The sequence below is a fragment of the Lycium barbarum genome, chromosome 7 (genome assembly GCF_019175385.1).
Source record: "Lycium barbarum isolate Lr01 chromosome 7, ASM1917538v2, whole genome shotgun sequence".
Taxonomy (NCBI): Eukaryota; Viridiplantae; Streptophyta; class Magnoliopsida; order Solanales; family Solanaceae; genus Lycium; species Lycium barbarum.
Window position 1 is genome coordinate 114953323 of NC_083343.1, and position 27478 is coordinate 114980800.

At 34.6% G+C, this 27478-nt stretch overlaps 1 protein-coding gene across 5 annotated transcripts; it reads left to right on the forward strand.

Annotated features, from left to right (window-relative positions):
- The first annotated feature begins 15245 nt into the window (after positions 1-15245).
- On the forward strand, positions 15246-26453 carry LOC132603891 (protein GIGANTEA-like). Of its 5 annotated transcripts, none has more exons than XM_060317193.1 (16): positions 15246-15432; positions 16370-16470; positions 16601-16699; positions 18434-18505; positions 18622-18676; positions 18786-18928; positions 19054-19322; positions 19981-20036; positions 20965-21205; positions 21286-21436; positions 21917-22126; positions 22255-23799; positions 24203-24271; positions 24984-25202; positions 25469-25561; positions 25716-26453. In XM_060317193.1, the coding sequence occupies exons 3-16, from the start codon at positions 16607-16609 to the stop codon at positions 26013-26015; spliced, it is 3516 nt and encodes a 1171-aa protein (XP_060173176.1). In that variant the 5' UTR covers positions 15246-15432; positions 16370-16470; positions 16601-16606; the 3' UTR covers positions 26016-26453. The 5 variants fall into 5 exon arrangements, with proteins under 5 accessions (XP_060173176.1, XP_060173173.1, XP_060173172.1 ...); XM_060317190.1 differs by having other exon boundaries at positions 15247-15454; positions 19051-19322; XM_060317189.1 differs by having other exon boundaries at positions 15247-15432; positions 19051-19322.
- The last annotated feature ends 1025 nt before the right edge of the window (positions 26454-27478 follow it).

A 27478-nucleotide genomic window follows, 5' to 3' on the forward strand; every position in this document is an offset into this window, starting at 1 on the left:
CTTGAATTAAAGACTTAAATTTTGGAGAAGATTTCCTAAATCTTGATTCTTGAATCTTGAGATGGGTTTTCTTGAAAACCCTAGATTAGGAATGATGATTTCTTGTTTAGATTACAAGGATATATGTTAGAATGGAGTTGGAATAATTAGAATGGACTTACCTTGGTGTTCTTGATGTTGGAGGAGAGTAGGAGGTTGTTCTAGGGTTTGAGGAAATGAAAAATAATGACTTGAACTGATATGGACGAATATATAATGTTCTGGAAAATACAGTTTACGTCCAGCACTGTGCTGGCCGTATTTTCAGTTTACGGGTCGTAAACTGACTTTACGGATCGTAAACTGACTTTACGGGTCGTATTTTGCACACGGACTGCATTGTGTCTCTTCAGTAAAATGGCCATAACTCTTTGCACAGATGTCCGTTTGACCTCCGTAAGATACCGTTGGAAAGGCATTTCAAAGATATACAACTTTCATCAAGGAAGTTTTCCCAAATTCCAAATACGGTTTGAAATACGGGCCGTAAAGTGAAATACGGTCCGTATTTAACCTTATGACCTCAAAAATGTCAAATTCCAGAATGTTTAGAAATTCTTGGTTTCAGTTCACGACTTGGTTTACGGCCAGTAAACTGAAATACGACCACTGTTCATGGGCGTAAACCACCATATCACAACTGAACGGAAAAATTTCAATTCCCACATTCTTTATCTGATTTTCTAAGTCTAGGACCGTGGTCAAAACTTTCGTTAAAGGTACGGGGTGTTACATAAGTAGTGGTCTTGCTATCAATTGTAGTCGTTTAATAAATGACTCAGCAAGGCCATTTTGGGTATGAACATGTGCTACAGGATGTTCAACTTTTATCTCAATTGATAAACAATAATCATCAAAAGATTGAGACGTAAATTCTCCGGCATTATCGAGGCGTATAGCCTTAATGGGATAAACCGGACACTGTGCCCTTAAGCGTATTATTTGTGCCAATAATTTCGAAAACGCCAGGTTTCGAGACGATAGGAGGCACACATGAGACCATCTTGAAGATGCGTCTATTAGGACCATAAAATATCTGAATGACCCACAAGGTGGATGAATAGGTCCACATATATCCCCATGTATACATTCTAGAAAAGCAGGGGATTCAATGTCAACTTTCATTGGTGATGGCTTAGCTATCAACTTACCCTGATAACAAGCAGCACATGAAAATTCACCACTTTCAAGAATCTTCAGGTTCTTAAGTGGATGCCCATTTGAATTTTCAATAATTCGTCTCATCATTATTGATCCAGGGTGACCTATTCGTTCATGCCAAAGCATAAAAGTACTTGAATCATTAAACTTTTGGTTTACGATCGAGTGTGCTTCAATTGTACTAATTTTTGCATAATACAGACCAGAAGACAAAGTTGACAATTTCTCCAAAACATATTTCTGGCCGGAGACATTCTTTGTAATGGCAAGATATTCATCATTTATTTCGTTTAATGTCTTAGTGTGATATCCATTACGGCGGATATCTTTGAAACTTAACAAGTTTCTTGGGGATTTAGAAGAGAATAATGCATCTTCTATAACAAGTTTCGTCCCCTTAGTCAGAAATATAGTAGCTCTTCCGGAGCCTTCAATCAATTTTGAATTGCCAGAAATTATATTAATATTTCCCCTTTTTCTATGCAAGTGAGAAAAGTATTTCTCATCTTTGAATATAGCATGTGTTGTTCCACTATCAATCACACAAATATCTTCATGATTGGTCATTGATCCAAATAAAATTTGAGGAATTTCCATAGATTCTTCAAAATGAAATAATAGATAAAGTGAATATCAAAGTAGATATTATGATTAGGCAAAGTATTACACACATTTTATTACATATATTACTATTTAAACAAAGCATTACACACACTTCATTTACATAAACATGGAAACATAACCACATACAAACGACACGTATGAAATATCTAAGTTTTTACAGATCCATCACCGATCAAATGATCTATTTTCCCTTCAGGGAGTTCAAAGAAATCTGCCACATCTAGATGCATGAGCTCGACATTATCTTCAGAAATAAAATTTGCTTCGGCATCCTTTTCTGCCCTTTTGAGAGAGGCTTGATACAAATCAACTAGGTGCTTTGGTGTACGACAGGTACGTGACCAGTGCCCCTTTCCTCCACATCGGAAGCATTTATTTTCTGAATTTTTCTTTTGCACAGCTTTATGCTTTTCATCCTTCCTTTTACACTGCTGGTGGTGAAGGATATTATTTGGTGCAAGACGAGAATCATGATTAAAATTCCTTCCTCGACCACGACTGGGGCCACAACCTCTTTCACGCCTAGAATGACGAAAATTTGCCTCATTCACTTCAGGGAATGGGGTAGTACCAGTGGGTCGGCTTTCATGATTTTTCATTAATAATTCATTATGTTGTTCAGCCACTAAAAGATGTGCTATTAAATCAGAATATTTCTTGAATTTCATCTCTCGGTATTGCTGCTGCAGGAGCATACTCGAGGCAGGAAAAATGGAGAATGTTTTCTCCAGCATATCATGATCAGTAATATTTTCACCACATAATTTCAACTGAGAAATAATTTTAAACATGGCGGAATTATATGCCTTAATAGATTTAAAATCCTGTAGCCTTAAATGGAGCCAATCAAAACGTGCTTGTGGAAGTATGACCATCTTCAGGTGGTCATTTCTATCTTTTAAATTATTCCACAGAGTAAGAGGATCTTTAACAGTGAGATATTCCATTTTCAAATCCTCATCAAGGTGATGGCGGAGGAATATCATAGCCTTGGCACGGTCTTGGTTTGATGCCTCATTTTTATCTTTGATGGTGTCTGCCAGACTCACGCATTAAGGTGAATTTTGGCGTCAAGAATCCAAGACATATAGGTATTGCCGGATATATCTAAAGCTACAAATTCACGTTTGGTAAGATTTTCCATTAGTAAAGAAAGATAGAAAATCAATACCTTCGAGGCTTTAAAGTATTTGCTCGGAACGGCAAAGTCTCGTGCTGATAACGTGTTATAAAATGAAGCTAAAAGAGTCACAATATTAAAGGATGAAAACCATAGAAATAGAATGACAAAAGATGAGAGATTTTTACTATTCTTCCAAAATGTGTTTCAAGTGTATTTCATATGAAAACTTATGTCTCTATTTATAGTGCTACATATGCATTCAATATATGAGGAAATGGAGGAACCATTAAGATGGTGGAGGAAAATGAAGGAACCATTAAGATGGTGGAGGAAAAAAATTATATTTGTATATTGGACATCCATAATATATTTCATAACAGCATTGACATTATAGAAATTCTATAAATTGTCAATACAAAAAGTTTAGTTTTTCATTAAGTAAGAATTTTAGATGATTAGTGGTACTTTTATTTTGGTATAATGGCAATCTCGATCCCCTAGATATACTGTGTAAGAGAATTCTCTTCGTCATGAATGTTCTCTCTCGTTCCATTGACATTTAGACGATTAGTGTTATTTATATTTTTGTAATTGTAAATATTTGGGGGTTGTAGTAACTTTTAGGAGGAGATAGTGCTATGAAACTTTAAATACTCTTAGTGCTAGTTGACTAGCTTTGAAAATAATGTTAACTTTTAATATCGTAATGCATCTCCTTTTGACTTTCATGGGATTAAGCTAAAGTAGAAAGCCATTTTCATTTCGTCCATTAAATGTTTTTTAAAAAATATCTTTGTGTTTGACCTGCGAATGCACTCACAAAAGAATAATTACTTTAGCATTAATTTTTCTGGTGCGTTGTTAACTTTTTCATATGTATATGTAGTTCTTTCTTCTTCTTCTTTTTTTTTTTTTTTTTCTCTTTTGGTGGCTAAGTGAAAATCGAGTCCGGAACCAAAATAACCCAAAAAAAAAAGGGTATGAACCAAAATATTCCAGAAAAAAATGGGTACAAAAGTACCTTTAACGCATGAAAATCATGCGTTAAAGGTGTCCCTTTTTTGGTCAAATTGTGTGATAAGCTTTAACGCATGATTTTCATGCGTTAAAGCTTTATCCCTTTTTTTAAAAAAAAAAAATCTTTCTTTCTTTCCTTCTTTTTCCCTTTCTTTCACACTTTTTTTTACATACTTTAAACATAGATTAATCATGCTTCGAGACTCCAAAACTTGAATATTTTATATAGAACCTTATTTATTTTTTTGCGATTAATAAGGTAGGCTCAACACATCAAGGATACACAAAACTTCAGATTATCGTTTTAGTGGTTGAAAAGTGCTCGAAGTCCATTTTTGTTTGAAACTTGTTGTCATTAGCTTTAAGTTATTTATGTTTTAGGGTTGCACATTATTTTTATATTAATGCGTAACTTTATTTTGACAATTTCACAAATAAATAAATTAACAATAAATAAAAAATTAACAAATTAATAATCCATAATCAATTAACAAATATTAATTCACAATCAATTATTTCTGTGTATTTTTTATTTTTTTTTGCGTTATCCCCTTCAACACCCAACTAATTGGAGTCCGCAACTTAAATAACTTCAAAAGTGGGTTTGGGTACCAAAATAATCCATTAACGAATAACGAACAATAAGTTAAATCCTGAATAACGAATAATAAATTAAATCCCGAATAACGAACGATAAACTAAATCCTGAATAACAAACGATAAGCTAAATCCTTAGTTTTAGATTGAACATCATTAACAGAATTTCCGAAAAGGATTAGTTAGTTAACATAATTTTTTGATGAAGGATTAGTTAGTTAATATAAAATTTTGTTTGTTATTACTTTAACTAGATGAGTTAAGTAAATTATAATTAACAATACAATATCATGGATTATTTAAAATAACTACTTAAATCCTCCATAACTTATCCTAGTTAAGTAAGTTCTAATTAGAGATTTTTTTTAGTTAATTTCAAGAATAATGAATAATTTAGTATTTACAAATACGACACCTCCATGCATCTTCGTTAATTATTTGTTAATTATGGCATTGTTAATATATTTATTTCTGAAATTGTTTTTCCCATGTTATTTACTTGTTTATCCCATACATCTCCGTTAATTATGGCATTGTTAATATATTTATTTCTGAAATTGTTTTTCCCATGTTATTTACTTGTTTATCCCATGTTATTTACTTGTTTATCCCATGTCAATCGTTAAATAAATTAGTTCATTTTTTTACTAATAATATCTTCTCAACGCTCCCGCTGAGGTTTGATCCCTGGTGGATGAGATTAAAAAAAGTCAAAAGCCAAAGGCTTTACCACCATGCCAAGTTGGTTAAAGTAACAATGTAGACACTTTTTATTATTTTGTATGTTTACTAATGCTATCTAACTTGTTTTCTTAAATTGAATTTGGAACCTTGAAATTGACATTGAAAACATCATTATCACGGGATTATGGAATTGAAATATATTTTTCGCCATTAGATTTAAAAAAGAAATAAATGAAAATTGAACACTAATTTGGGGGAAAATTGAAATTGAATGGGATAAGTGACGTTTTTCAAAAATTCGGGGCGGCCGAACAGCCTTGCGGCAGTTCAGACGCATAGATCTGGAAAAAATACCCCAAAAAAAATCGCATCAAATGGACATCCGAGCACAAATTTATGACCATTTAAAATTTCACCAACTTACAAATAAATTAGTGCGCAAAAGGTTTTTTAATGGGTTATTTTGGTACCCAAATCCACTTTTTGGGTTATTTAAGTTGCAGACTCTAATTAGTTGGGGGTTGAAGGGTATAACGCAAAAAAAAAAAAATTACACATAAATAATTGATCATGAATTGATATTTTATTAATTGATTATAAAAATAAAGTTATAATCACTAAAAATAAAGTTACGCATTAATATAAAAATAATGTGCAACCCTAAAACATAAATAACTTAAAGCTAATGACAACAAGTCTTCAAACAAAAATGGACTTCGAGCACTTTTCAACCACTAAAACGACAATCCGAAGTTTTGTGTATCCTTGATGTGTTGAGCCTACCTTATTAATCGCACAAAAATAAATAGGGTTCTATATAAAATATTCAAATTTTGGAGTCTCGAAGCATGATTAATATATGTCTAAAGTATGTAAAAAAAGTGTGAAAGAAATGGAAAAAGAAGGAAAGAAAGAATGAAATTTAAAAAAAAAAAAAAAAGGGATAAAGCTTTAACGCATGAAAATCATGCGTTAAAGCTTATCACACAATTTGACCAAAAAAGGGACACCTTTAACGCATGAAAATCATGCGTTAAAGGACTTAACGGCTCCGTCCGCGTTAAGTCCTTTAATGCGTTAAAGGTACTTTTGTACCCATTTTTTTTCTGGGGTATTTTGGTTCATACCCTTTTTTTTTGGGTTATTTTGGTTCCGGACTCGTGAAAATCGGAGTGTGTCTATTTCAATAGTACAACTCTTTACTTGAATAATTCATATATTAACTTAAAACCAAGAAGAATGATTATATTGTGGAAATTATGCTTAAGAAGAGTGTTGCTCCCAAACGCACACGCAAGTATACGCGGTCGTACAAGTAATATAGACTGTTAAGTCCAGATATCGATCTCACAGGGACTTAGATTCCACTGTTAAGCTAATTCAAATTCGAAAGAAACTATTCAAGAAAGTGAAAATCAAGACGTGTGTTGTACTAAACTAAAACTGAAAAGTAAACAATTTGTGATGGGTGTTTTTGTGACTGGGACTATGTTGTCAAAGATTGTAAGAATTATCAGATGAGAGAAATATCTAGGGTTATGACTTTCGACAATCCAGTTGATCTTCAAACAATTCCACCTATTTTATTTCCTGGGTTACTAGTTGACGGGTTAATTATACTTTATGATATTCTGTCGAACTACTCACAAGCCTGTAGATGTTACTATAACACCTATATCTCTATGGTCATTAGAGGTAACAAGAACATATTTATTTCACCGTATTCAACTAAGTAGGGCTAAAGGGTATATCTCTATCCTCATTAGTGAAACGATTAAATCAAACAAACTCTATTTATTCTTATTACGTACGTGAATTCCCTTTCTCAAGTTCAATTCACGCACCACGGATAGTGTCTAACTATTGGCCAGATAATCAAACAATTAAGATCAAGAATAAATAAGCAACCCAAAATATGGAAAATCAATAGATAAAAATTGTCATCAAACCAACTTTCAAGTCTTTCGCCACAACCCTAGAATTAAGAGGTTTAGCCACTCATGATTCGATCATAGACAAAAGAAGCCATGAATAAACTAGGGTTGAAAAAGACGAAAAAGAAAATAAACTTAGAGAGAGAAAAATAGAACGGTGGCTTACAAATCCTTGAATAATCCCAGCACACCGTTCTCAGCTATTAAAACGTCTATATATAGGCTAGGGTAAAAATAACAAATAAGGAATCCAAATCCTAATCGAATCGGGACAACTTCCGCAGATCCCCGCTTTCCTTCCGCATCGCAGAAGGATCGCGCATTGTACTGAGGGTTCTTGCTTTCCTTCCGCGATGCGGAGGGATCGCGAGATACTGATGACTGAGTTGGTTGGTTCGCTTTCTTCACACGATGCGACTGGATGGCCTGATGTTCTGAGGCTTCCCGCGATGCGAAGGAAAAGCGAGGTTTCTTCAGTCAATTTAATCTCCTTTTAGTTCATCCTTGGTGGTCTTCGACTTGTCACCTCATCTAATCGTCATATGCTACGAATTCCAATCATCTTAAGCACAGTTTCCATCGTTTGTCGTCATCGTACCTATACACATGAAATATAACGACATAAGTTCAAATACGACGGTTACGTCATGAATTAAGCGATAAAAGTCATAAGAGTAAGCTGTAATACGACACAAAACATGATATTTGTGCCAAATATCAAAGAGAAATTGGAAATTTTCAATGTACGTGTTTTTCTCATATAAGTCAAAAACCGTCAATTAATTGAACTTGAAAGTAGACCTGTCAATAAATAACAATTAAGAGTAAAAACTAAAGCAATTGAACTGTAATATGACCCATTTAGCCACGAGAAGTTTTCACTTTTTTTCAGAAAATATTTTCACTTTATTTGAGAATCAGCTTTGGCCATAAAAATTTCAAGTAAAATTTTAAAAACACATAAAATCCTGTTTTCACTTTCGGAACATTCAAACAACCAAATATTCTTTTACAAAAACTATAATCAAATACAACTCCAACTTTAAACTTCCAAATAAAGTTGAGTTTTTTACGATTTAGAATACTGGTTCTAATCATTCTTTAAGTAAAAGACAATTTCTAAATCAAACGTCAACATTTATCCAAATGCATGTCCAAATACAATTTTAATATGTCCAAATACCCTTTTTCAAGTCAACTTCAAATACTATCTTTTCCGATGATTATCAAATTCATGTCCAGATACCTACTAACGTGCTAAGATTTTTTGAGATTTTGAGTTCAATGTCTGAGAAATACAGTAAGAGTCAGTCAGGGTTAGCTGATTAAATAAAAAATCACGGCACACGTTATTTGGACATTGCTGCTTAATTTATACCCAATTTTCTAAATTTATTTAAATTATACCAATTTATAAATTTTAAAAATGAGTTTAAATGACACTGGTGTTGTTGGAAAAACTTGAAAATATTGGCAAATCACCATTATCACAAAATGAGTTATTTAGATTTATTTTTGTTTTTGAGAATTTGATTATTGGGGTTTGTGCTTCACAGTATTTGGAACCTATGTTTCAAATTTGAGCTCATGTTGAGTAGTTATAGGCGTTGAATTGTTGAAATTTGAATAACAAATTGTTGTTCTAGGTAAGAAAATTATTCAGCTAAACATCAGGCATAAATGCCTAAAACTTCAACCATATGTGGTTAAAGTGCATACAAAATGGTTAAAAGTCAATCATAGTGCATGCAAAAATGCCTGAATTAGGCATATGTGGTTAAAGTTTAGCCATGTATGTAACTTATCAACTTCAGACAAAAAATTGTATGTACAGATACGGATAGTTGGAACTTCGTTCCCATACTTGTGTTGAAGTGGATAGACTTGCAAAATTTTATAAACTTGAGGCATGACTTAAACAATGACTCCAAATAAGCTATTTGTGTTCGAGTTATCCCGCTAGTTGATAATCATCAAGCGTTGAGAAGCTCTTTTGGCTGAGGGTCTTTCCGAAATAACCTCTCTACCTCCACAAATAGTGTTTGCATACACTCTACCTGATCCCCAGACCCTATTTGTGGGACTACACTAGTATGTTGTTGTCGTTATTGTGTTTTAATAAGCGTTAAAACTGATAATAAGCAATTAATGTGTTTGGTAAAAAATTTTACAAAACACTTTTATGTTAAATGACTAAAATTAATGTCCTTACAGTTTTTTACGGAAAACATAAACTTTAAAGTATGTTTACATAAAAGGGACGAATGACAAAAATAGAATAGAGAGATAACTAACTTGAAGTGATTAATATAAGTTGTAAAATCACAACTTAAGGTGATTAATTTATGGTTTTTGCTTTATTTTAGCTTATAAATTTAGCACTTTTAATATTTACTAAATCATTAATAATAAGTCGAAAGATTATTATAAGCTAAACTTAATCAGACACTCTCTAAGTTTTTCCTATAGTCTTTACATCATATATGAACGTAATTACGTGCTTGAAATTACCTCTTTTGTAGTTATACCCTCTAATAGTTGTTAGTCATTATGCCTAGTTTTGTTTCAATTTTTCTTTCTTTCTTTGTTTGATTCAATATAGTACAGCAACTAACGCTCACATGCCAAATGAAAAATTCATAAATTAGTTCCTATGATTGTAAAAATAGTCATTATCTCGAATTTTAAAATTCACAAGAAAATTTTTAGAATAATAACCTGAAGTTTTACATATCGTACAACCCCCTAAACTTGTTTCTTTTTTTTCATTTTAGAACCTCAACTAAGTGTTCTTCCTATTGAACCCCTGAACTCGTTCTCAAATGTGTCTATCAAACTCCCCAAATCTGATTTTTATTAAAAGCAGAAATTAAATTGGGGAAATGAAGCTGCAGTAATATTTTAGACATTTGGTAAGCTATTCATTAGGTCATGGATGTGTCAGATTCTGCTGGTTTTGTTTTTCCACTGCCAGTTTACTTAAGAGCTACTTTTTTTTTCACCTCTCAATTGTTGTTAATCTTAGCTAAAATATGACATAATTAAATTAGAATATATATTAGCATGTTGCTACATTGAAGATGGAATACTATGTAAATCGGACTGTATTTGATAGACACACTTCATGACGAGTTCAGGAGTTCAATAAGAACAACACTTAATTAAGATGTCAAAATAAAAAAAAAAAATTTAAGGGGCCGCATATTCATTAAGCCTCAGAACAATAACTAATTGTTACTATAATAAATAATGCCAAAATTAAAAGCGGTTAGTGTACGTTATTTATGTATTAATTTTCCTGGCTTGGTCAAAAATCATCAGAAAACCAGACCGACACCTTTCTTTACTTTAGTTTTTTAAGTTAATAATGGAGTATTTAATAACCCTTAGAAAAAGACTTCGGGTCCTGTAACTTATTTCAAACACCAAGTCCTATCTAGTATCAACAAATAATAATTCGAAACGCGTATGTGTAACATCTTCCTATGACATGCATGTTCTCATGAAAAATACCATTAGTAGGCCCCACAAAATGTGATAGATTCAATCCAAGGACAGAAAAAAATTTAGAAGATTTAAATCTGGAAGATGGTTGATTCACGTGTGTACTTAAGTTAGGCCAAAATTATTAATTTATTATAATTTGGAATATGAAAATCAAGTTGCTTGTTGTTAAGTTATTGGATGGATACAACTCACTTTTGCCCCTTGCCTAAATATCTACCAGATATTTCTAGCCTGCCCGTAAATACCTGCCCGTTGATTATTAGCCACTGGATCCTCGTGCGTATTCGCATCTTCCTGTATTTGATTCGCCTCGGGCAACTCTTCTGCCCGTTGCCGCTCTATTTGAAACTTTCAAGTTGAAGGTTCGGCATTAAATGTTTATATCAGACTAATTAATGGAAGATATGTCTTTCATATATATATATATTACTTAATTATATTGAGTAGTCTATATATTCACTTTAATTTTTAAATACTAGAGCTAAATTATTTGATTTGTTATAAACATCAAGCGCATATAAGTTATTTACCTTAGTTAGGCTCGTTATGTTCTTATTCATGGTCAATATCAAATTATTCTTGAGAGGAGGACATTCACGGATTGTCTTTTCATGTGTGAAATGTGAATATCTTGACGTGATGTCTGATTCAATTATTCGATGCTCAAAGCTCAACTATGCGACAGTGAGATCTCCCTTGAATCGTGTTGTATGTGCTTGATGGTCCCCGTGAGAGCGGCGAGACATTGAACCGGCATCGCTTGGTCGATAAATTATATCAAATGTGTATATATATATATATTATGTGAAACTCGGGTAGATAATAAAATAAATGACACCACCTGATGAAGAAGGCTTTTCGGTTCATTGGTTAAGGGCTTCATTTAGATGTTCGAACCTCACAAGGACATATTGGTTTGCAAAAATTTTAGCCTATCTTTTGTTTTGTTTTTTTTTTTTTTTTGAGAAAAAAAAGAAGAGAAGTTGAATAGAATTGAACCCTTAACCTCTCTTGTAGTATAAAATTCGACTAAATCATAAGACAGGCATTAGCTAAGTTGAGATAAAATTATATAATTTGCATTAAAGAAGATGTTTCTTCATTTTTATAAATGTTGACATCGGTTGTGAAAAATCACACGTAAGTCATAGTCTATAAAACGCACTTAAAAACTTCTTACTCTAACTATTCCAAGAGTCTCCGATAATTGGATTGCACCTAGTAAACTCCCCTTGTTCTGCTCATCCATCAAACGTGGAAAAAGAAAATTAGTGTCCCTTGTTCCTTTATGTTTTCCTTGATTCTACTTCTTACCTATCAAAAGCATAAAATAAATATGCTATAATCGTTGCAAATGATGCCACTAAGGCCGTGTGAAATGCTTAGAAGCAATATAGTGCGAATAGATATTGCATTTCCGTTGTCCATTATATAAAACAAGTCAAATATATATTATCTTTAAATTGTTAGAACCTTGATATATTAATGGCTATTTTTATTCTCCGCGACTAGTCATAGCCTTCCAGCTCCCCTTGTCGCTTCTATTTGTGTGTGTCAAAATAAAAAATAAAAAATGAAAAGAAGCAAAGGACAGTCACATTCGCACATCAATTTATGGCGTGTTTTCCCCACTCTCAATTTTGCTCTGCAAAAAGATTAGCTTAGCAATCTTTTTCCAATGATGAAGTGTAAAAGCACTACCAATAGGTAAAACTCTTCGATCCTGTGTGCCTTTAGTTGAGTGGTTTCACTAAAATATTACTATATTTAGAGATGTATTCACCTCCTTTTCAATGAGTCAATCAACTAACTATTTTGTTTACAACTTTAGCCTTCCAATCATCTTCAAGTGTGATTAGGCTCACTACAAAACTTCCTCACTGTCATAGATCTTTTACAAAATTGCTGTTGGCTATTGAAAAAAAGTTATTCTTGTTATAAAGTTCCCACTTGGAGAAAATGCATAAAGAATTTTTTCGTTGTTTATATACAAGTTAGCATATTTGGTTCTTTGATATTGGAAAGTTTCTGTAAATATGCCCACATGTAAAATTTGGCCACTAATTTGTCTAAGTTGTACAATATAAGATTTTTCTTATTCTGCATATGTAAACTTATATGCAATCTACTAGTAGATTCGATATTTTGTATTTGGGTTCTCAAAGTGCATTACTTTCTTTTTCTTTTTTGAAACTTCATTTCTATATAATGGGGAGTAGGTAAGTTCACAAAATAGACGGTTTTTTATTATTATATATATTTCCTTTCTTTTCATTTCTTAAGCACACCACTATTATGACTGGAATTACAAACTCAGAAAAGAAAATAAGGATGTTGTCATTTACTTTCACAATATTCAATGTTTTTGTTGTCTCATTTGAATTATTGGCACATTTATTTATTTAATTAATCTAAAGCATGCTTAAGGAAGCTTACACTCAAAACAAGATAAACAAGGCTCCTTAATCATTCTGTTTAACCTAAGGTTGACAGCTTCCTGACTCGCCAAAATATCTTGGACAAGTGCTCTCCACTTATATATATTCTATTCAATCACTGATCACCTAATTAAAGAATTATTAAATTCACTTCTTCAGCTTTTTGTCCAACTAATTTCTCCTGTAAAGTACCATTCCTCTTTTCCTTCTCTTTATTTTCTTAATTTGAATTATCACTTGTTTGTAAGGAAGAAACTGTTCTTTTTCCTTGGGAGAATCACGTAGAGGGAAAAAATACTTGTTTTCTTATTCTATTGTTTTGTAGAAAATAAGATTTTAAAAAAGAAATTCGTATATTCTTCAAAAAAGTTTTAAATTCTTAAACAATTTCAAAAATCAAGGTTATGATTTACGGATACTACAATTATAAGTAGGGCAATTGAGTTTGTTCCTTTTTTGTGAAATATGTGATCAATTTTTTTCTCTAAATCTATAAGATATTTTGTCACCAGATCAATACTATTTAACTTACTAACTCCCACTCTTATTGAACCCAAGAGGGTGAATGCTCCATCCATTATGATTCTTCCCGAGTTCATATAGAACACATGTTGGGGTAGAACTCCAACCAAAAGGAAAAGTTGGGTCGAATAATTTAAAGATACTCTTAACGTGATATGATACTATTTGCTTTCAATTAAATTTGTACAGTTTTCATCAAAAGGTCTCACGTCATTAAAATATTCTTTGCTTTCAATCAAATTTGTACAGTTTTCATCAAAAGGTCTCACGTCATTAAAATATTCTTTGCTTTCAATCAAATTTGTACAGTTTTCATCAAAAGGTCTCACGTCATTAAAATATTCTTACGCCTTATATATTTGTGATTACTTTTCTTTTTAAGCTACCAATGTTGTAACCTTGTTCATACTCCCAACATTTCCCCTTTTGAAGTAAGTTTCACATGACCTATTACGAACTAAGTTCTACATGAGCCCTCGTCTAATGAGCTTATCTGGAGATTAAATGTGTCAATCACAACATCCGATTATTTATGCCTACCAAAACCCACTATCTTCTTTTCTATCTATGCGTGTCTAAAGCTACGGATAAATTTAGTAATCCGCTCTATAAATAGGCAGAGACACCAAGCCATGCCCCATGCCATCACTTCGTCACCTCCATACTCGTCTCGCCGAATCATTGCCTTTGATATCAGTTTTTGAGCTAAAATAACCCAAAGATACTCTTAACATGGAATGATATTGTTCGCTTTGGGTTAAACCCGTAATTTTTTTACCAAAAGGTCTCACACCTTTAGGGGTTATATGTAGCTTACTTTTAGTTTTCAACTACCAATTTGGGATTTTATTCGTGCACCTAACATCACCGTCTCTCTCTCAATTTTTTCCGTCAAGAAATACTATTCTTTCTATCCAATTTATGTGATAGCGTTTGACAGACATAAAATTTAAGATTTTTTTTTTTTTGAAACTTGTGGTGATCTAAGACAAGTCTTAAATATTTATGTGGTATAAATCATCTCATAAAAGAGTGAAATGAGAAGTTCAAAGTTCAATTACTACTAAATATAAAAAGATGTCATTTATTTTGAAATATACTAAAAATAAAAGAATGTCACATAACTGGGATGGAAGGAGTAGTTAATAGGATGAAAGTACTCCTCTCTCAAATTATCCGTCGTGATTAATTATGGAGTTTTTCGACCATTTTACCCCTTATTATGTCTTAAGATATATATATTTTTTAATTTACTCTATTTATATGTCATCTTCATCAATTGAGGTGCTTGTCTCAAGAACAAGTACTACTAAAGAAAAAAACATTAATTTTATCCTGAACCTCTAAAATTATAAATAAACAACTATTCTTAAAAAAAAAAAATCACGATAGAAAATTTGAGAGGGAGGGAGTAGTTATTTCACGTCAAAAAAGAAGAAAGAAAAAATTAAAGGCTAGAGTGAGATAGATGTATGTATGAAGTTAATTATATATGTGTGATGAAGAGGAAGCATATGATATGATGGGTGGAAGAGTAGTCCACTTGCTTGCCACATGGCGTATTTAAGATCTGAGGAAAATATCAAGGCCACGTATGCAGAGAGAAAACATAGTTAAAGATCTCTCTTCTCTGCTCCATATCTTTATCTCTTCTTAAACACACCCTCCTATTTTCTTCTCTATTTTCTCTCTAACCCCCCAACACTCTCAAAATACTTCCTTAGATCCTTCAATTAATCTCACACACCAGATATACACACACCAATTTTCAGAATTCCCATCTGTGGTAACTCCTAATTTTAACTGTGGTAATCTTTAATTTTACAACTGTTTATTTTTCTTGCATAATATGTCTTTGATGTATTTGTTTAGGTGCTTAAATATGTTCAGCTGTATTTGTTTTGTAGGAATAAGAAATATAGTATATAATTGGTTCCACTTCTAATTTACTTGATAAAACCTTTATTGGTTTCTATGGAGGGAATATATAACAAAAAAATACACATTTGTTGGGCTTGAACTGTTTTTTTTTTTTTGATAATTTGTGCAAGTTATAATTTTCTGGCAAGTAAAATGAATAGTAAACACTTTTTTTCGGTTAATGAGGAAAAATGAAAAAAGAAGGTTTTTGTTCCCTTTATTTTTAGGAGAAAAAGGTTCATTATGATGCACTAACACATTTAAAAAAAAATACATTTATTTGTTGGGCTTGAGCTGCAAATTTTTTTTTTTTTTTTTAGGAAAATTTGTGCAAGTAATAATTTTCTGGCAAAATGAACTGCAAACACTTTTTTCTGTTAATGAGAAAAAATGATAAAAATATTAAGTTCCCTTTATTTTTAGGAGAAAAAGGTTGATTATGATGTATTAATACCATCTTTTTGAGCTTTCAAAAGGTACTAATTTTGTTCTGCATTTGTGTAACAATTTTTTTTTTTTGACAATTTGTGTAAGTGATAGTTTTCTGGCAAGTAAAACTGAACTGCAAACACTTTTTTCTGTAAATGAGAAAAAAAGAAGAAAAATAAATAAATTGTTCCCTTTAATTTTTTTGGAGAAAAAGGTTCATTATGATGCGCTAATACCTTCTTTTTGTGTTATGTTATTAGTATAATGCTTTCTACTTTCTCAAAAAAAAAAAAAAAAACTTCTTTTTGAGGTTCTAATTCCATTGTGCATTTGTGTTACAATTTGAGGAATGTTTTTTTTTTTTGGTTTTGCAGGATCAAGGGGTGTGTTATTGTCTTGTTACTGTTAAAATAGTGAAGTTTACAACTTCTATTAGCTGATTCTAACATTAAAGGGACTAGCTTGAAGCTGTAAGGTGAATTTTTTCTTGATAAGAGACCTGGACCATCCAAATATGTTGAATTACAATATTTTGATCGGCTGTAGTGGCGGCTTTACCAGTCAGCATTTTATCATATCACTAAAATTCTTGGATTGTCAAACAGTTATCGATGGCTGCTGCTTCTGCAAGCGAAAGGTGGATTGATGGTCTTCATTTCTCCTCATTATTTTGGCCTCCCCCACAAGATGTACAGCAGCGAAAGGTGTGTTCATTTGCTTCGCTACAATATCTTTGTATATTTTTCGTTCGTTAGGCACATTTTTAACTAGTTAAGGTGACCTTTCAACGTGTGGCTATGATCAGTATTGTGTAGAGAAATGGACCTTCTTAGGGACTTGGATATAATATGGATAATGGAGTAAAAACAAAAAGCGCTTCTTTTAGGGAAATTTGAAAAAGATATCATCTCGGCTAATATTAAGTCGCTTGACTATTATATTATCATTGTATATTGTGATAATTGAAGCCAATGTATGATTAGGTAGAAGGGTAAAGGAGGAATACAATGTTTCTGAGCTTGGGGTGACATTGACTTTTCTATCATTTAATCCCACAAAGAACTGAAATCCAAGACAAAGAGCTACTTTTCAGAATATAATAACCGTCTAAAAGCTAGTCTTGGTTTTATGAGATAGTAAGGAGAATTAGCGAAATTGGCTAGTCTTGGTTTTATGAGATAGTAAGGAGTTGGCCTGGTGGCAATTGGCTTGAGCCTTGGGGTGCTCCCTTTCAAGGTCTCAAGTTCGAAACCCACTGGGTGCAAACAATTTCTGAGGGCCATCGGACTGGGTAAAACCCTGAATTACCCGTGGTGCACTTGCGGGAAACTCCTTGCCGAGGGCCTGTGCACCCCCGGGATTAGTCGGGGCTCAAAGAGCCTCGGACACCCGGTGCTTAATCAAAAAAGGAGAATTAGCGAAATAGTCTTACAAATAGTCAAACAAGAGATGAATGAAGGATGGATATGTGAGATACACTTCATAGACTTTCAATTCCCCAAGAGGATGGCCTAGTGGTTGAGGCTCGGGAGTAACAGTTTGGAAATCCTATTCACAATACTTAGTATGAGCTCATCTGCTCCAACCTTGGTGGACATGATTATAATTGCAACCTGTGCTTGTGGGCTGGACAGGCTACAGTTGAACTGGTCAAGATGCGCACAAACTTAAAAAATAAAAATAAACTCATGGACCTTCATGTGTGATATTTGTATCTATAGAGACCGTACTTGTTCTAATCACCCTGCGGAGAGAATTAGGTTCTTCAATTAGTCTCCCCAACCTTCTTCCTACTTATGAAGTGATTTCTATCATTCTATGTGGTGCATGTTCCATTGTGAAAGCTTGTTTATCAGTCTCAATTTGATGAAAGTTGATAGTCTGCAAGTGGGTACCATGTGACTATTAGCACGTCAAAGCGTGTGAAACCACATCCCTCATCTTGTACTTGGAATGGAAGGGTGCAGGACACTATGATGAGGGTGGGTGCTGTCTGAGACATACTTCAAGCATGTCTTTGCTGCATAATATCCAACAAGGAATAAACAACTTTACATTTTGTATAATGGCTCTCCAATAAAGTTGAGAGGAAAGATGAAAAATGTGCTTCTTACAAGGGAAGCCAATGGTGCGTAGTAAAAAGGGACATAACCTGAAAGGTCCTTCATCGGGAAGGTAGCAATTGCTTGAGGATCAGAACTCTTATTAAATTTCCAGAAAGATCTAAGAGAATGATGCACTACATAAAGATATCTCATATTAGGATCCGACTTTCCAATGCTATTTATCTAGACTTGAAATGGGTTAAATTTGTCTCATTGCATTATCATCTTTAAAATTTTGATGCCTGAAAGACTTCTTGTCGTTTTGTTTATTTTCTGTAGACTACATTTTGTATCATCACTCATGACAATTCTCCTTTTGTATTCTCTTCGTAGGCTCAAATTGCTGCGTATGTTAAGTACTTTGGTCAGTTCACATCAGAACAATTTCCTGAAGATATAGCTGAGGTATCCAGTAAATTCTGTTACTATCTCTGTTTATAATTTGTTTATAATTTTCAATATCTGAACTAAGTTTTATTCATGCGTCCCTCTAAACTAACTGCACGTGTTATAATTGACAGCTCATACGGAACCGGTATCCATCAAAGGAGAACCGACTTTTTGATGATGTTTTAGGTATTATTATTAATTCTCACCTATTATTTAGCATTTAAAATATTGCTTCCACCTACTTGTGAGGCTTGATTGAGTTGTTTCTAATTTTGTTGTTTGTTTCAATTGCCAGCAACTTTTGTTCTTCATCACCCAGAGCATGGGCATGCTGTAGTTCATCCAATTATTTCATGCATCATTGATGGCACACTGGAGTATGATAAAAGTAGTCCGCCTTTTTCTTCCTTTATATCATTGGTTTCCCCAAGCAGTGAGGTATTCAGATTCTTTAACAGTTAATTAATCTCATCATGCTTTTTAACTCTATGATTTGTTTAAAGCCTATCTTGAATATCATAATCTGTGTCTCCCTGCTAATTATTAACCCTTAAACACAGAAGGAATATTCTGAACAATGGGCTCTTGCATGTGGAGAGATTTTACGAATCCTAACACACTACAACCGCCCAATTTTCAAAGTTGATCGTCAGGAAAATGGAGCAGATAGAAGCACCAGCGGAAGCCACACTTCAACAAGTAAATCTGCCAATAGTGAACCTGGTGTGCCTTCTATGCAACATGAGAGAAAACCCCTGAGACCATTGTCTCCATGGATCACTGATATATTGCTTGCTGCACCCCTAGGGATTAGAAGCGATTACTTCCGTTGGTAAGCATCTCTCAGAGTTGCTTACAGTTTAATTACACTTTAAAATTCATCAAGGATGCAGGAAAGATTTCATTTAGGCTTGCTTGCAGACATCTTAAGCTCTAAAATTAGGTGCCAAATAGGTTGTGCACTTCGCCTCGCTAAATCAGCGCTTCATTTGCAAGCACCAAAGTGAAGGCATGTGCCTAATCAACCATGGGCTCTGTCTTGAAGAGAGCAATTCTAAACAAAATAAAACATCACCTAATTGTATCTTTTTCAATTCTTTTGTCAAAATAATTGTGGTTTGGGTTGTTCTTGGCGTTTATGTGTAATATTTCCCTTCGCCTTTCTTCGTTAAAGTCCGCGCTTTAGTTGTGCTTTGCATTTAAAGTCCCAAATAGACTTCAGATAGCTTCTTCTTTTTTCATGGTTTTACTTTGGTAACACTGCTTTTGTGTCCATTTGATTCCTTCAGAACTTGCTCCAATACTAGTCAACATTTATCTTCTTTTTGGTGCTCTTCAAATTAATCTTTTGGGACACTATCATTTTATAGACCTGGAATATTTTTCATTGAGATTCTCTAAATTGCTCTAGAGGTTGAGACTGATGAACGAGGACAACCAAAAATAATAATTTTTTTGCTAACTGCTTCGAAACTTTCATGCTTGTGCAGGTGTGGCGGTGTTATGGGAAAGTATGCTGCTGGAGAACTCAAGCCCCCATCAAGTGGTATGTGGACTTCCGTCTCATGAAATATGGTTCTAGATCTGCTTTCAGTTTTTGTTTTTTAACACCTAGTTGTGTAATTCCTATGGACGAAGATAACATGCTTGAAAATCAGTGCAAGAAGTCTTTTCTTACTATGCTAGGTAAAAATGAGAATAGATTATTGACATCTTTTACTTACCGTAGTCATCACCTAACTAGCGAAAATAATGCTCTGAACTCGTGTTTCTTACCAAGTCTTGCAAAAGAAATATAATCTTCCTCACATCAACATTAGTTCCTTTTCTTTTTGTAGATTATGTTTCTTTAAAAGAATAAGAAAGAGGAACCGTTATTCCTGGCCACCACTGCAATTTTCCACTAATAGTGAGATGCATTGTGATAATGTGAAAGAATCTAAACATTCACCCCTAAAGCATTGTGATAGTGTGAAAGAATCTAAAACATTCACCCCTAAAATCTTAAGGCACTGGGTGGAATACTCCATGGTCTTTATAACACGTTGGAAGCCCTTACACAACCTATAACTTATATAGCTGGAGAGTCACTACCTTTTTGCACATGTAACATTCATACATTAACTCTTAGCTCGGACTCACTAGTGGGAAAATTGGCTTATAAAAGGATGTGTTTGGTACTATGTGAATCTGAGTATCCAACTCAAACTCAAAATTTAAGCTTATGGGTGGAATAGCTGAAAGCTTTATAGATTTATTTGGAAGCTCTTACAAAATCTATGTAGGAAAACTAATATAACTCAACAGATAATATACATTTGCTTTGTTTTTCATTTTCTTCCACTTGTCCCTCCTGTTGGACAATGGACATTGAGTTTCTCAACTTTCTTATAAAGGCTGAGGTATTAATTGTAAAGTGTTTTCATATGTTAGAATTGCAAGAAAACTGTTATTGACTTGACATTTTATTTTAGCTGCTTCTCGTGGTTCTGGGAAGCATCCGCAACTACTGCCTTCAACTCCAAGGTGGGCTGTTGCTAATGGTGCCGGTGTTATTTTAAGTGTTTGTGATGAGGAAGTTGCTCGCTACGAGACTGCTACCTTGACTGCAGCCGCTGTTCCTGCACTTCTGCTTCCACCTCCGACGACACCTATGGATGAGCATCTCGTTGCAGGACTACCAGCACTTGAGCCATATGCACGTTTATTTCATCGGTAAGACTAAGAACATGATTTAACTTAACTTATAAAGCTTTGAAATAAGGAACTCATTTTAACTTCTGTTTCTGGATTAGATATTATGCAATTGCTAGTCCAAGTGCCACCCAGAGGCTTCTTGTTGGACTTTTGGAAGCTCCACCATCTTGGGCTCCGGATGCACTTGATGCTGCGGTACAACTAGTGGAACTTCTGCGAGCAGCTGAAGATTATGCATCTGGATTGCGTGTAAGTTTTAAAAAAAATCCGTCAAATATCACAATACTTTGAATTCTGCTAGATCTCCCACCCATCATAGGACCTGTAATCTCTCAAAATTCACACACAATTTCCTTATGGATTTGTATGTCAGTAGAACATAGAGAGGACTTCTGATTTTAGAGAATCTATTATTAGAAAACGGGCCAAAATGTACCAAAATGGATATTGAGGGTCCATATAACCAACCCCGACTAGTTTGGGGATTGAAGCATAGTTGTTGTTGTTGTAGTAAACTTCTGTCTCCTTGCTTTCAGCTATCCTTGAAATCCTTTGCATAAATTAGGACCTCTGGAATGTTCCCCACAAAAACATATGCCATTATTAAGGAACTGATTGATTTTGTTGCTTGTGTACACCTATCTATCCTACATTAGTGGAAAGCTTTTTTTATTGCCCCTTTTCTTAGAATCTCCTATAGAATTCCTGACATTTTATATATTGCCAAAGCTTCCTAGGAACTGGATGCATTTGCATTTCTTGCGTGCGATTGGAATTGCCATGTCCATGAGAGCAGGAATAGCTGCAGATTCTGCAGCGGCTTTACTTTTCCGAGTACTTTCTCAACCTGCTTTGCTTTTTCCTCCCTTAAGGCAAGTTGAAGGAGTTGAAGTTCCACATGAACCTCTGGCTGGTGGCATTTCATGTAATAAAAAGCAGGTACTTTACCAGTTATGATTGTTGAGTTTATCAATGTTTCTAGTTCTTCCTGTCTGTGGATTTCTTCTTCTTATTTGGATATATATATGTGTTTGACATATGTGATTACCACTGTTCTTATTCTTCAGAGAGAAGTGCCCGCTGTAGAAGCCACAGTAGAAGCCACTGCCCAAGGGATTGCATCAATGCTTTGTGCACATGGTCCAGAGGTTGAATGGAGAATATGTACCATCTGGGAAGCTGCCTATGGCTTGATTCCTTTAAGTTCATCTGCAGTTGATCTCCCTGAGATTGTAGTTTCTACCCCTCTACAACCACCCGTTTTGTCATGGAACCTGTATATACCCCTTCTTAAGGTTCTAGAGTATCTTCCTCGTGGGAGTCCATCTGAAACTTGTCTCATGAAAATATTTGTAGCAACCGTTGAAGCAATTCTTCAGAGAACATTCCCGCCTGATTCCTCTAGAGAAGAAATCAGAAAAACCAGATATGTTTTCGGCTCTGCCTTCAAAAATCTTGCTGTGGCAGAACTGCGAACTATGGTTCATTCATTATTCTTGGAGTCATGTGCCTCTGTTGAGCTTTCTTCTCGACTTCTTTTTGTTATCTTAACAGTATGTGTTAGTCATGAAGCAAAACCAAACGGGAATAAAAGGGCCAAAGGTGAAGATTCTCACCCACTTAGTGAAATAGGGGTAGACACGCTGGCAACCATAGGAAAACGGAGACAGATAGGAAGTAAGAAAGTGAAAAAACAAGGACCTATTGCAGCGTTTGATTCTTACGTTCTTGCTGCTGTCGTTGCTCTTTCTTGCGAACTTCAGCTCTTCACTTTGATTTCAAGAGGGACTAATCATCCAGATCCAAAAATCATCATGGATGAAGCAAAGCCTGCAAATGATTCATCTAATGAGCTAAGAAACGGGATTCATTCTGCCGTCTGTCATACTCGGAGGATATTGTCAATTTTAGAGGCACTTTTTTCTCTGAAACCATCGTCTGTTGGAACCTCATGGAGCTACAGCTCAAATGAGATAGTTGCTGCAGCTATGGTAGCTGCTCATATTTCTGATCTGTTTAGACGGTCCAAGGCCTGCATGCAGGCTCTTTCTATCTTGATACGGTGTAAGTGGGATAGTGAAATTCATTCCAGGGCATCATCACTTTATAACCTAATTGATATTCATAGCAAAACTGTCGCATCAATTGTTGACAAGGCTGAACCATTGGAAGCTTATCTAATACAAGCACCAGTCCTGAAGGAGCGGCCCAGATGCTTAAATGGGAAGAAACATTATAAATACACCAGTCGTAACTGCTTAACATCAGAAAAGCCATCAGAGCCTCAGTGTAAAGACTCCTATGATTGTAAAGCTTCACTTGTGTGTGAGAAAGCTTCAGACTCAAGTTCACACTCAAGTGAGGTTGCTGGGTGCCCCATCAGCAAAGTGTTTGCAAATTTCTCCTTGGATGCTTCAGATTTGGCCAATTTTCTGACAAAGGACAGGCATATAGGATTTAATTGCAATGCCCAAGATCTGTTAAAATCAGTACTTGCGGAGAAACAAGAATTATGTTTTTCTGTTGTCTCATTGCTCTGGCACAAGTTGATTGCATCACCTGAAACACAACCCAGTCCAGAAAGCACTTCTGCCCAGCAAGGATGGAGACAGGTGTCTACCTTGTTACTTCTCTATGTTAATCGCTTTTAATGAATTAATAATTTCAATTATCTAGTAAGGAACAAGATATCATCCTCAAATAAGGTGCAACCTGCCTTATAGCATATGCTATGTGCAATGCCATAGCTTGGTATCCCGGTTTGATAGTTTCTAGTTGGTTTTTCCATAAGTATTCTCGGTTGGAACTTCACTTGAAGTTCCAAAAGGTGGTTGGTTCTTAGTTTTGGCTTCAAAGATGCGAAAACCATTTTTCATGCAAAACAAGCACCCCCTCCCCCCCCTTCCCCTAAAACAACATTATCAAGTTAGAGCACATGTTGCTTTTGCATTATATATATTCAAATACACAAGATAGTTAGTAGCTTTATATATTAACAATGTTCCATAACTACAGGTGGTGGATGCACTATGCAACGTTGTATCAGCGTCCCCTGGAAAAGCTGCAACAGCCATTGTTCTTCAGGTCCAGATTTCGCTTTAACTGTTATTTGGTCAAAATAGATCATGAACTTTTTTTGTTAAGCTGCTGCTAGTATGCAAAGTTTCTATTTATTTGGATCCAAAGGGCTTATAACAGATACACCTGCTATTTCAAAAAAATTGCATTTTTTCTAGGAAAGGAAAAAGTTTGTCCTTGTGCTATCCAAAATTGAGACAATTTACCTTCTGTTAAACTTTTCGTCTAATAGTACCCCCGCCATTAGGAAAAAAAGTCTCATATTTTTTCCTTGACTCCTAACGATGCTCCAACTTGAGGGTAATTTTAAACTATAGTCGAAAAACAAGGGGCGAATTTGGACCTTTTTTCTCAAAGAATTTGGCCACGTGGATCCACCTATTCACGTTGGAGCTCCGTTAATGGAAAGAGCAAATATAAGACGATTTGCTAATGGCAAGGGTATTAATGGACCAAAAGTGTAATTGAGGACAAAATTGAGCAATTCTGAATAGTATTGGGGCAAATTTTGGAAGTTTTCCTTTTATTCTAGTATCATATTTTTGGCCCCATCACATAACAAATATATCTGTTTATGTTTATGGGTACAATACTTTTCTGGGTCCGAAGCTTTTTAGACTTGCATGCCTTAATAGTTATCATAACTTTGCTTTTAGGTTAAGTAGGTCTTCATCTCTATATTTGTTTAGTCACTTTCTTGCCAAACTTTACTTGTCAGGCTGAGAGGGAATTGCAACCATGGATTGCTAAAGATGATGATCTTGGTCAGAAAATGTGGAGAATTAACCAACGTATAGTAAAATTGATCGCAGAACTGATAAGGAATCATGATATAGCAGAATCTCTGGTAATTCTGGCTAGTAACCCAGACCTCCTTTTACGGGCCACAGATGGGATGCTTGTCGATGGAGAAGCATGCACCTTACCACAGTTGGAGGTAATGATATTTTTAGATTTCTGGTTTAGAAATAACATCTTTCATAGTTCTCATTTCTCAGTCACACTGGAGGGGAAGTGTGGAAACACTATAAATCCTCCTAAAATGTTTGGGGGAAAAAAAAAAATCTATGATTCAGAAAGCTAAGACATCCAATATGTTTGCGAGTGCTTGAATATGTCCGACAATAATTGATTCATCATATCCAATATCTTCTGCATTTTCTGATATATTTATATCCTTGCTCTTTAAAAAATATTGAGCAGCTCTTGGAAGTGACAGCTAGAGCAATTCAACCAGTGCTTGACTGGGGAGAATCTGGACAGTCAGTTGCTGATGGCCTCACAAACCTATTGAAGGTGATATACTCTTTGCTAGACTTGGTTCAAATTTGGGAACAATAAGAGTGAAAAAAGTGATCTTATATTTTTGAATTTTACTTTAGCACTTGATGATAAGACAAAACTTAGGTTACAATACTAACTAGGTTACCTTTGGGTTAATACATTGCAGTGTCGCTTACCAGCCACAGTTCGCTGTGTTTCTCATCCAAGTGCGCACGTCCGTGCTCTCAGTACATCGGTTCTTCGTGACATTATGTATGCTGGTTCAGTGAAACCAAGTGCTAAACAAGCAGATTTAAATGGTATTCACAATCCTGCTTATCAGTACCTAAGCATAAGCATCATTGACTGGAAAGCGGATATTGAGAAATGTTTGATGTGGGAAGCTAATAGCCGGCTTGAAAACGGAATGTCTGCTCAATTTCTTGACACTGCTGCTAGGGAATTAGGCTGTACTATATCAATCTGAAAATTCACTTTTCCAGGGCGTGCATATATTAGGTCTCTCTGGCTATCTTGTAAAAGTCACTTTTAATTGGCTTTAAGGATGAGAAAAGGATAAATGCGTATGATATTTAGTTAGAAAATGATATCTTAGAGTCCTTTAACTCATCCATGATTGTTGTACAATGGCATGTAGATAGTCCTTTTTGTTTTATTTTTTATTTGGTTCATGTTATGTTTGTTTTACGTGTACAACCACTTCATCAAAAAAAATAAAAAAAATACAAACATGATTGTGGAAATAAGTAGTAATAATTTAATATTCGAGTGACCTACAAAAGGCTGGCTCAGCTTTAGAATTTTTCCTCGAGCTGTCTCCATGTAATAACCGGGTCTTACTTTGTTGTATTGTACATTCAGCAGATAAATTATCTATGCAGTTTTGTTATTTGTTTTCTTTTCATTTCCTTTTTTATTATGTGAATGACCTTGATATTTGCCCATGGTAACGTAATGGGATTAACTTTTGTGCCAACTTATGATCGTTGTCTAATTGATCAACATGCTTTCGTGGGGTACTACTTTCTTCCATTGATAGATGGCCTTGGAGTCTCAGGGTACGGTTTATGATTCCATATACTAATACAAGTTTCAGGGGCTAATGCCAAGCAATCATCTTTTTTATGTCTTTCTTAACTTAGTTTTCACTATTTTCACTATTATTTTATATTTTATATGAAGACGATACAAGTTGAGCTTAAATGGACAGGTGAGGACTATAGTCAACTTTAACTTGTTTGGGATTGAGGTAGTTCATGTTGGTGGACGGGGCACAAATTTTGCTGAGATAATGTTGCCCGCCAAAAGCTAAAACAAATGGACTCGCATAAAATTGTGATGGTGGTTTGTTATCCTCCCAAAATTTAAGATAAAAGTCATTTCTATTACAGAAAAAGGCTAAATATACCCCAGTACTATTGGAAAAGGGCCAAACATATCCCTCGTTATACTTTGGGTCCAAATATACCCTTATCATTATATTTTGGGCACAAATATACCCCTCCACCGTTAAAGTTGTCCACCTTGGACATTCCATCGTACGTGGCAATGATATTTGATGAGGTGGATGCCACGTGGCATTGCCTCCTCATCACCCCTAACCCATTTTATTCCTCTCATCTTCCACCACTAAAATTTCCATCCCTATAACCTTCTATGGACTGACAGAGGCTTTGAACCCTTCATGGCATGTCTTAGGTTTAGGTTACAGGAATGTCGATTCCAAATTGATAGAAAAGGGAGTTGTGCTGCACTTTAATGGCAACTCAAAACCCTGGCTGAAGATTGGTATTGAGAAGTACAAGCCACTCTGGGACAAATATGTTGATTATGGTCATCCTTTATTACAACAATGCAATTTTCACTAAGTTGCCTTGATTATTTATCAATGTTCTACAGAGGTGGTAAGTTTATTATTTTGGAAATCTG

Bases quoted from the DNA above. Each gene is read 5' to 3' on its own strand.
- LOC132603891 (XM_060317192.1), top strand. From the start codon at position 16,607: ATGGCTGCTGCTTCTGCAAGCGAAAGGTGGATTGATGGTCTTCATTTC. The intron at 18,506-18,621 runs GTATCCAGTAAA...TATAATTGACAG, and splicing joins TTCCTGAAGATATAGCTGAG to CTCATACGGAACCGGTATCC. The intron at 22,127-22,254 runs GTACTTTACCAG...CTTATTCTTCAG, and splicing joins TTTCATGTAATAAAAAGCAG to AGAGAAGTGCCCGCTGTAGA.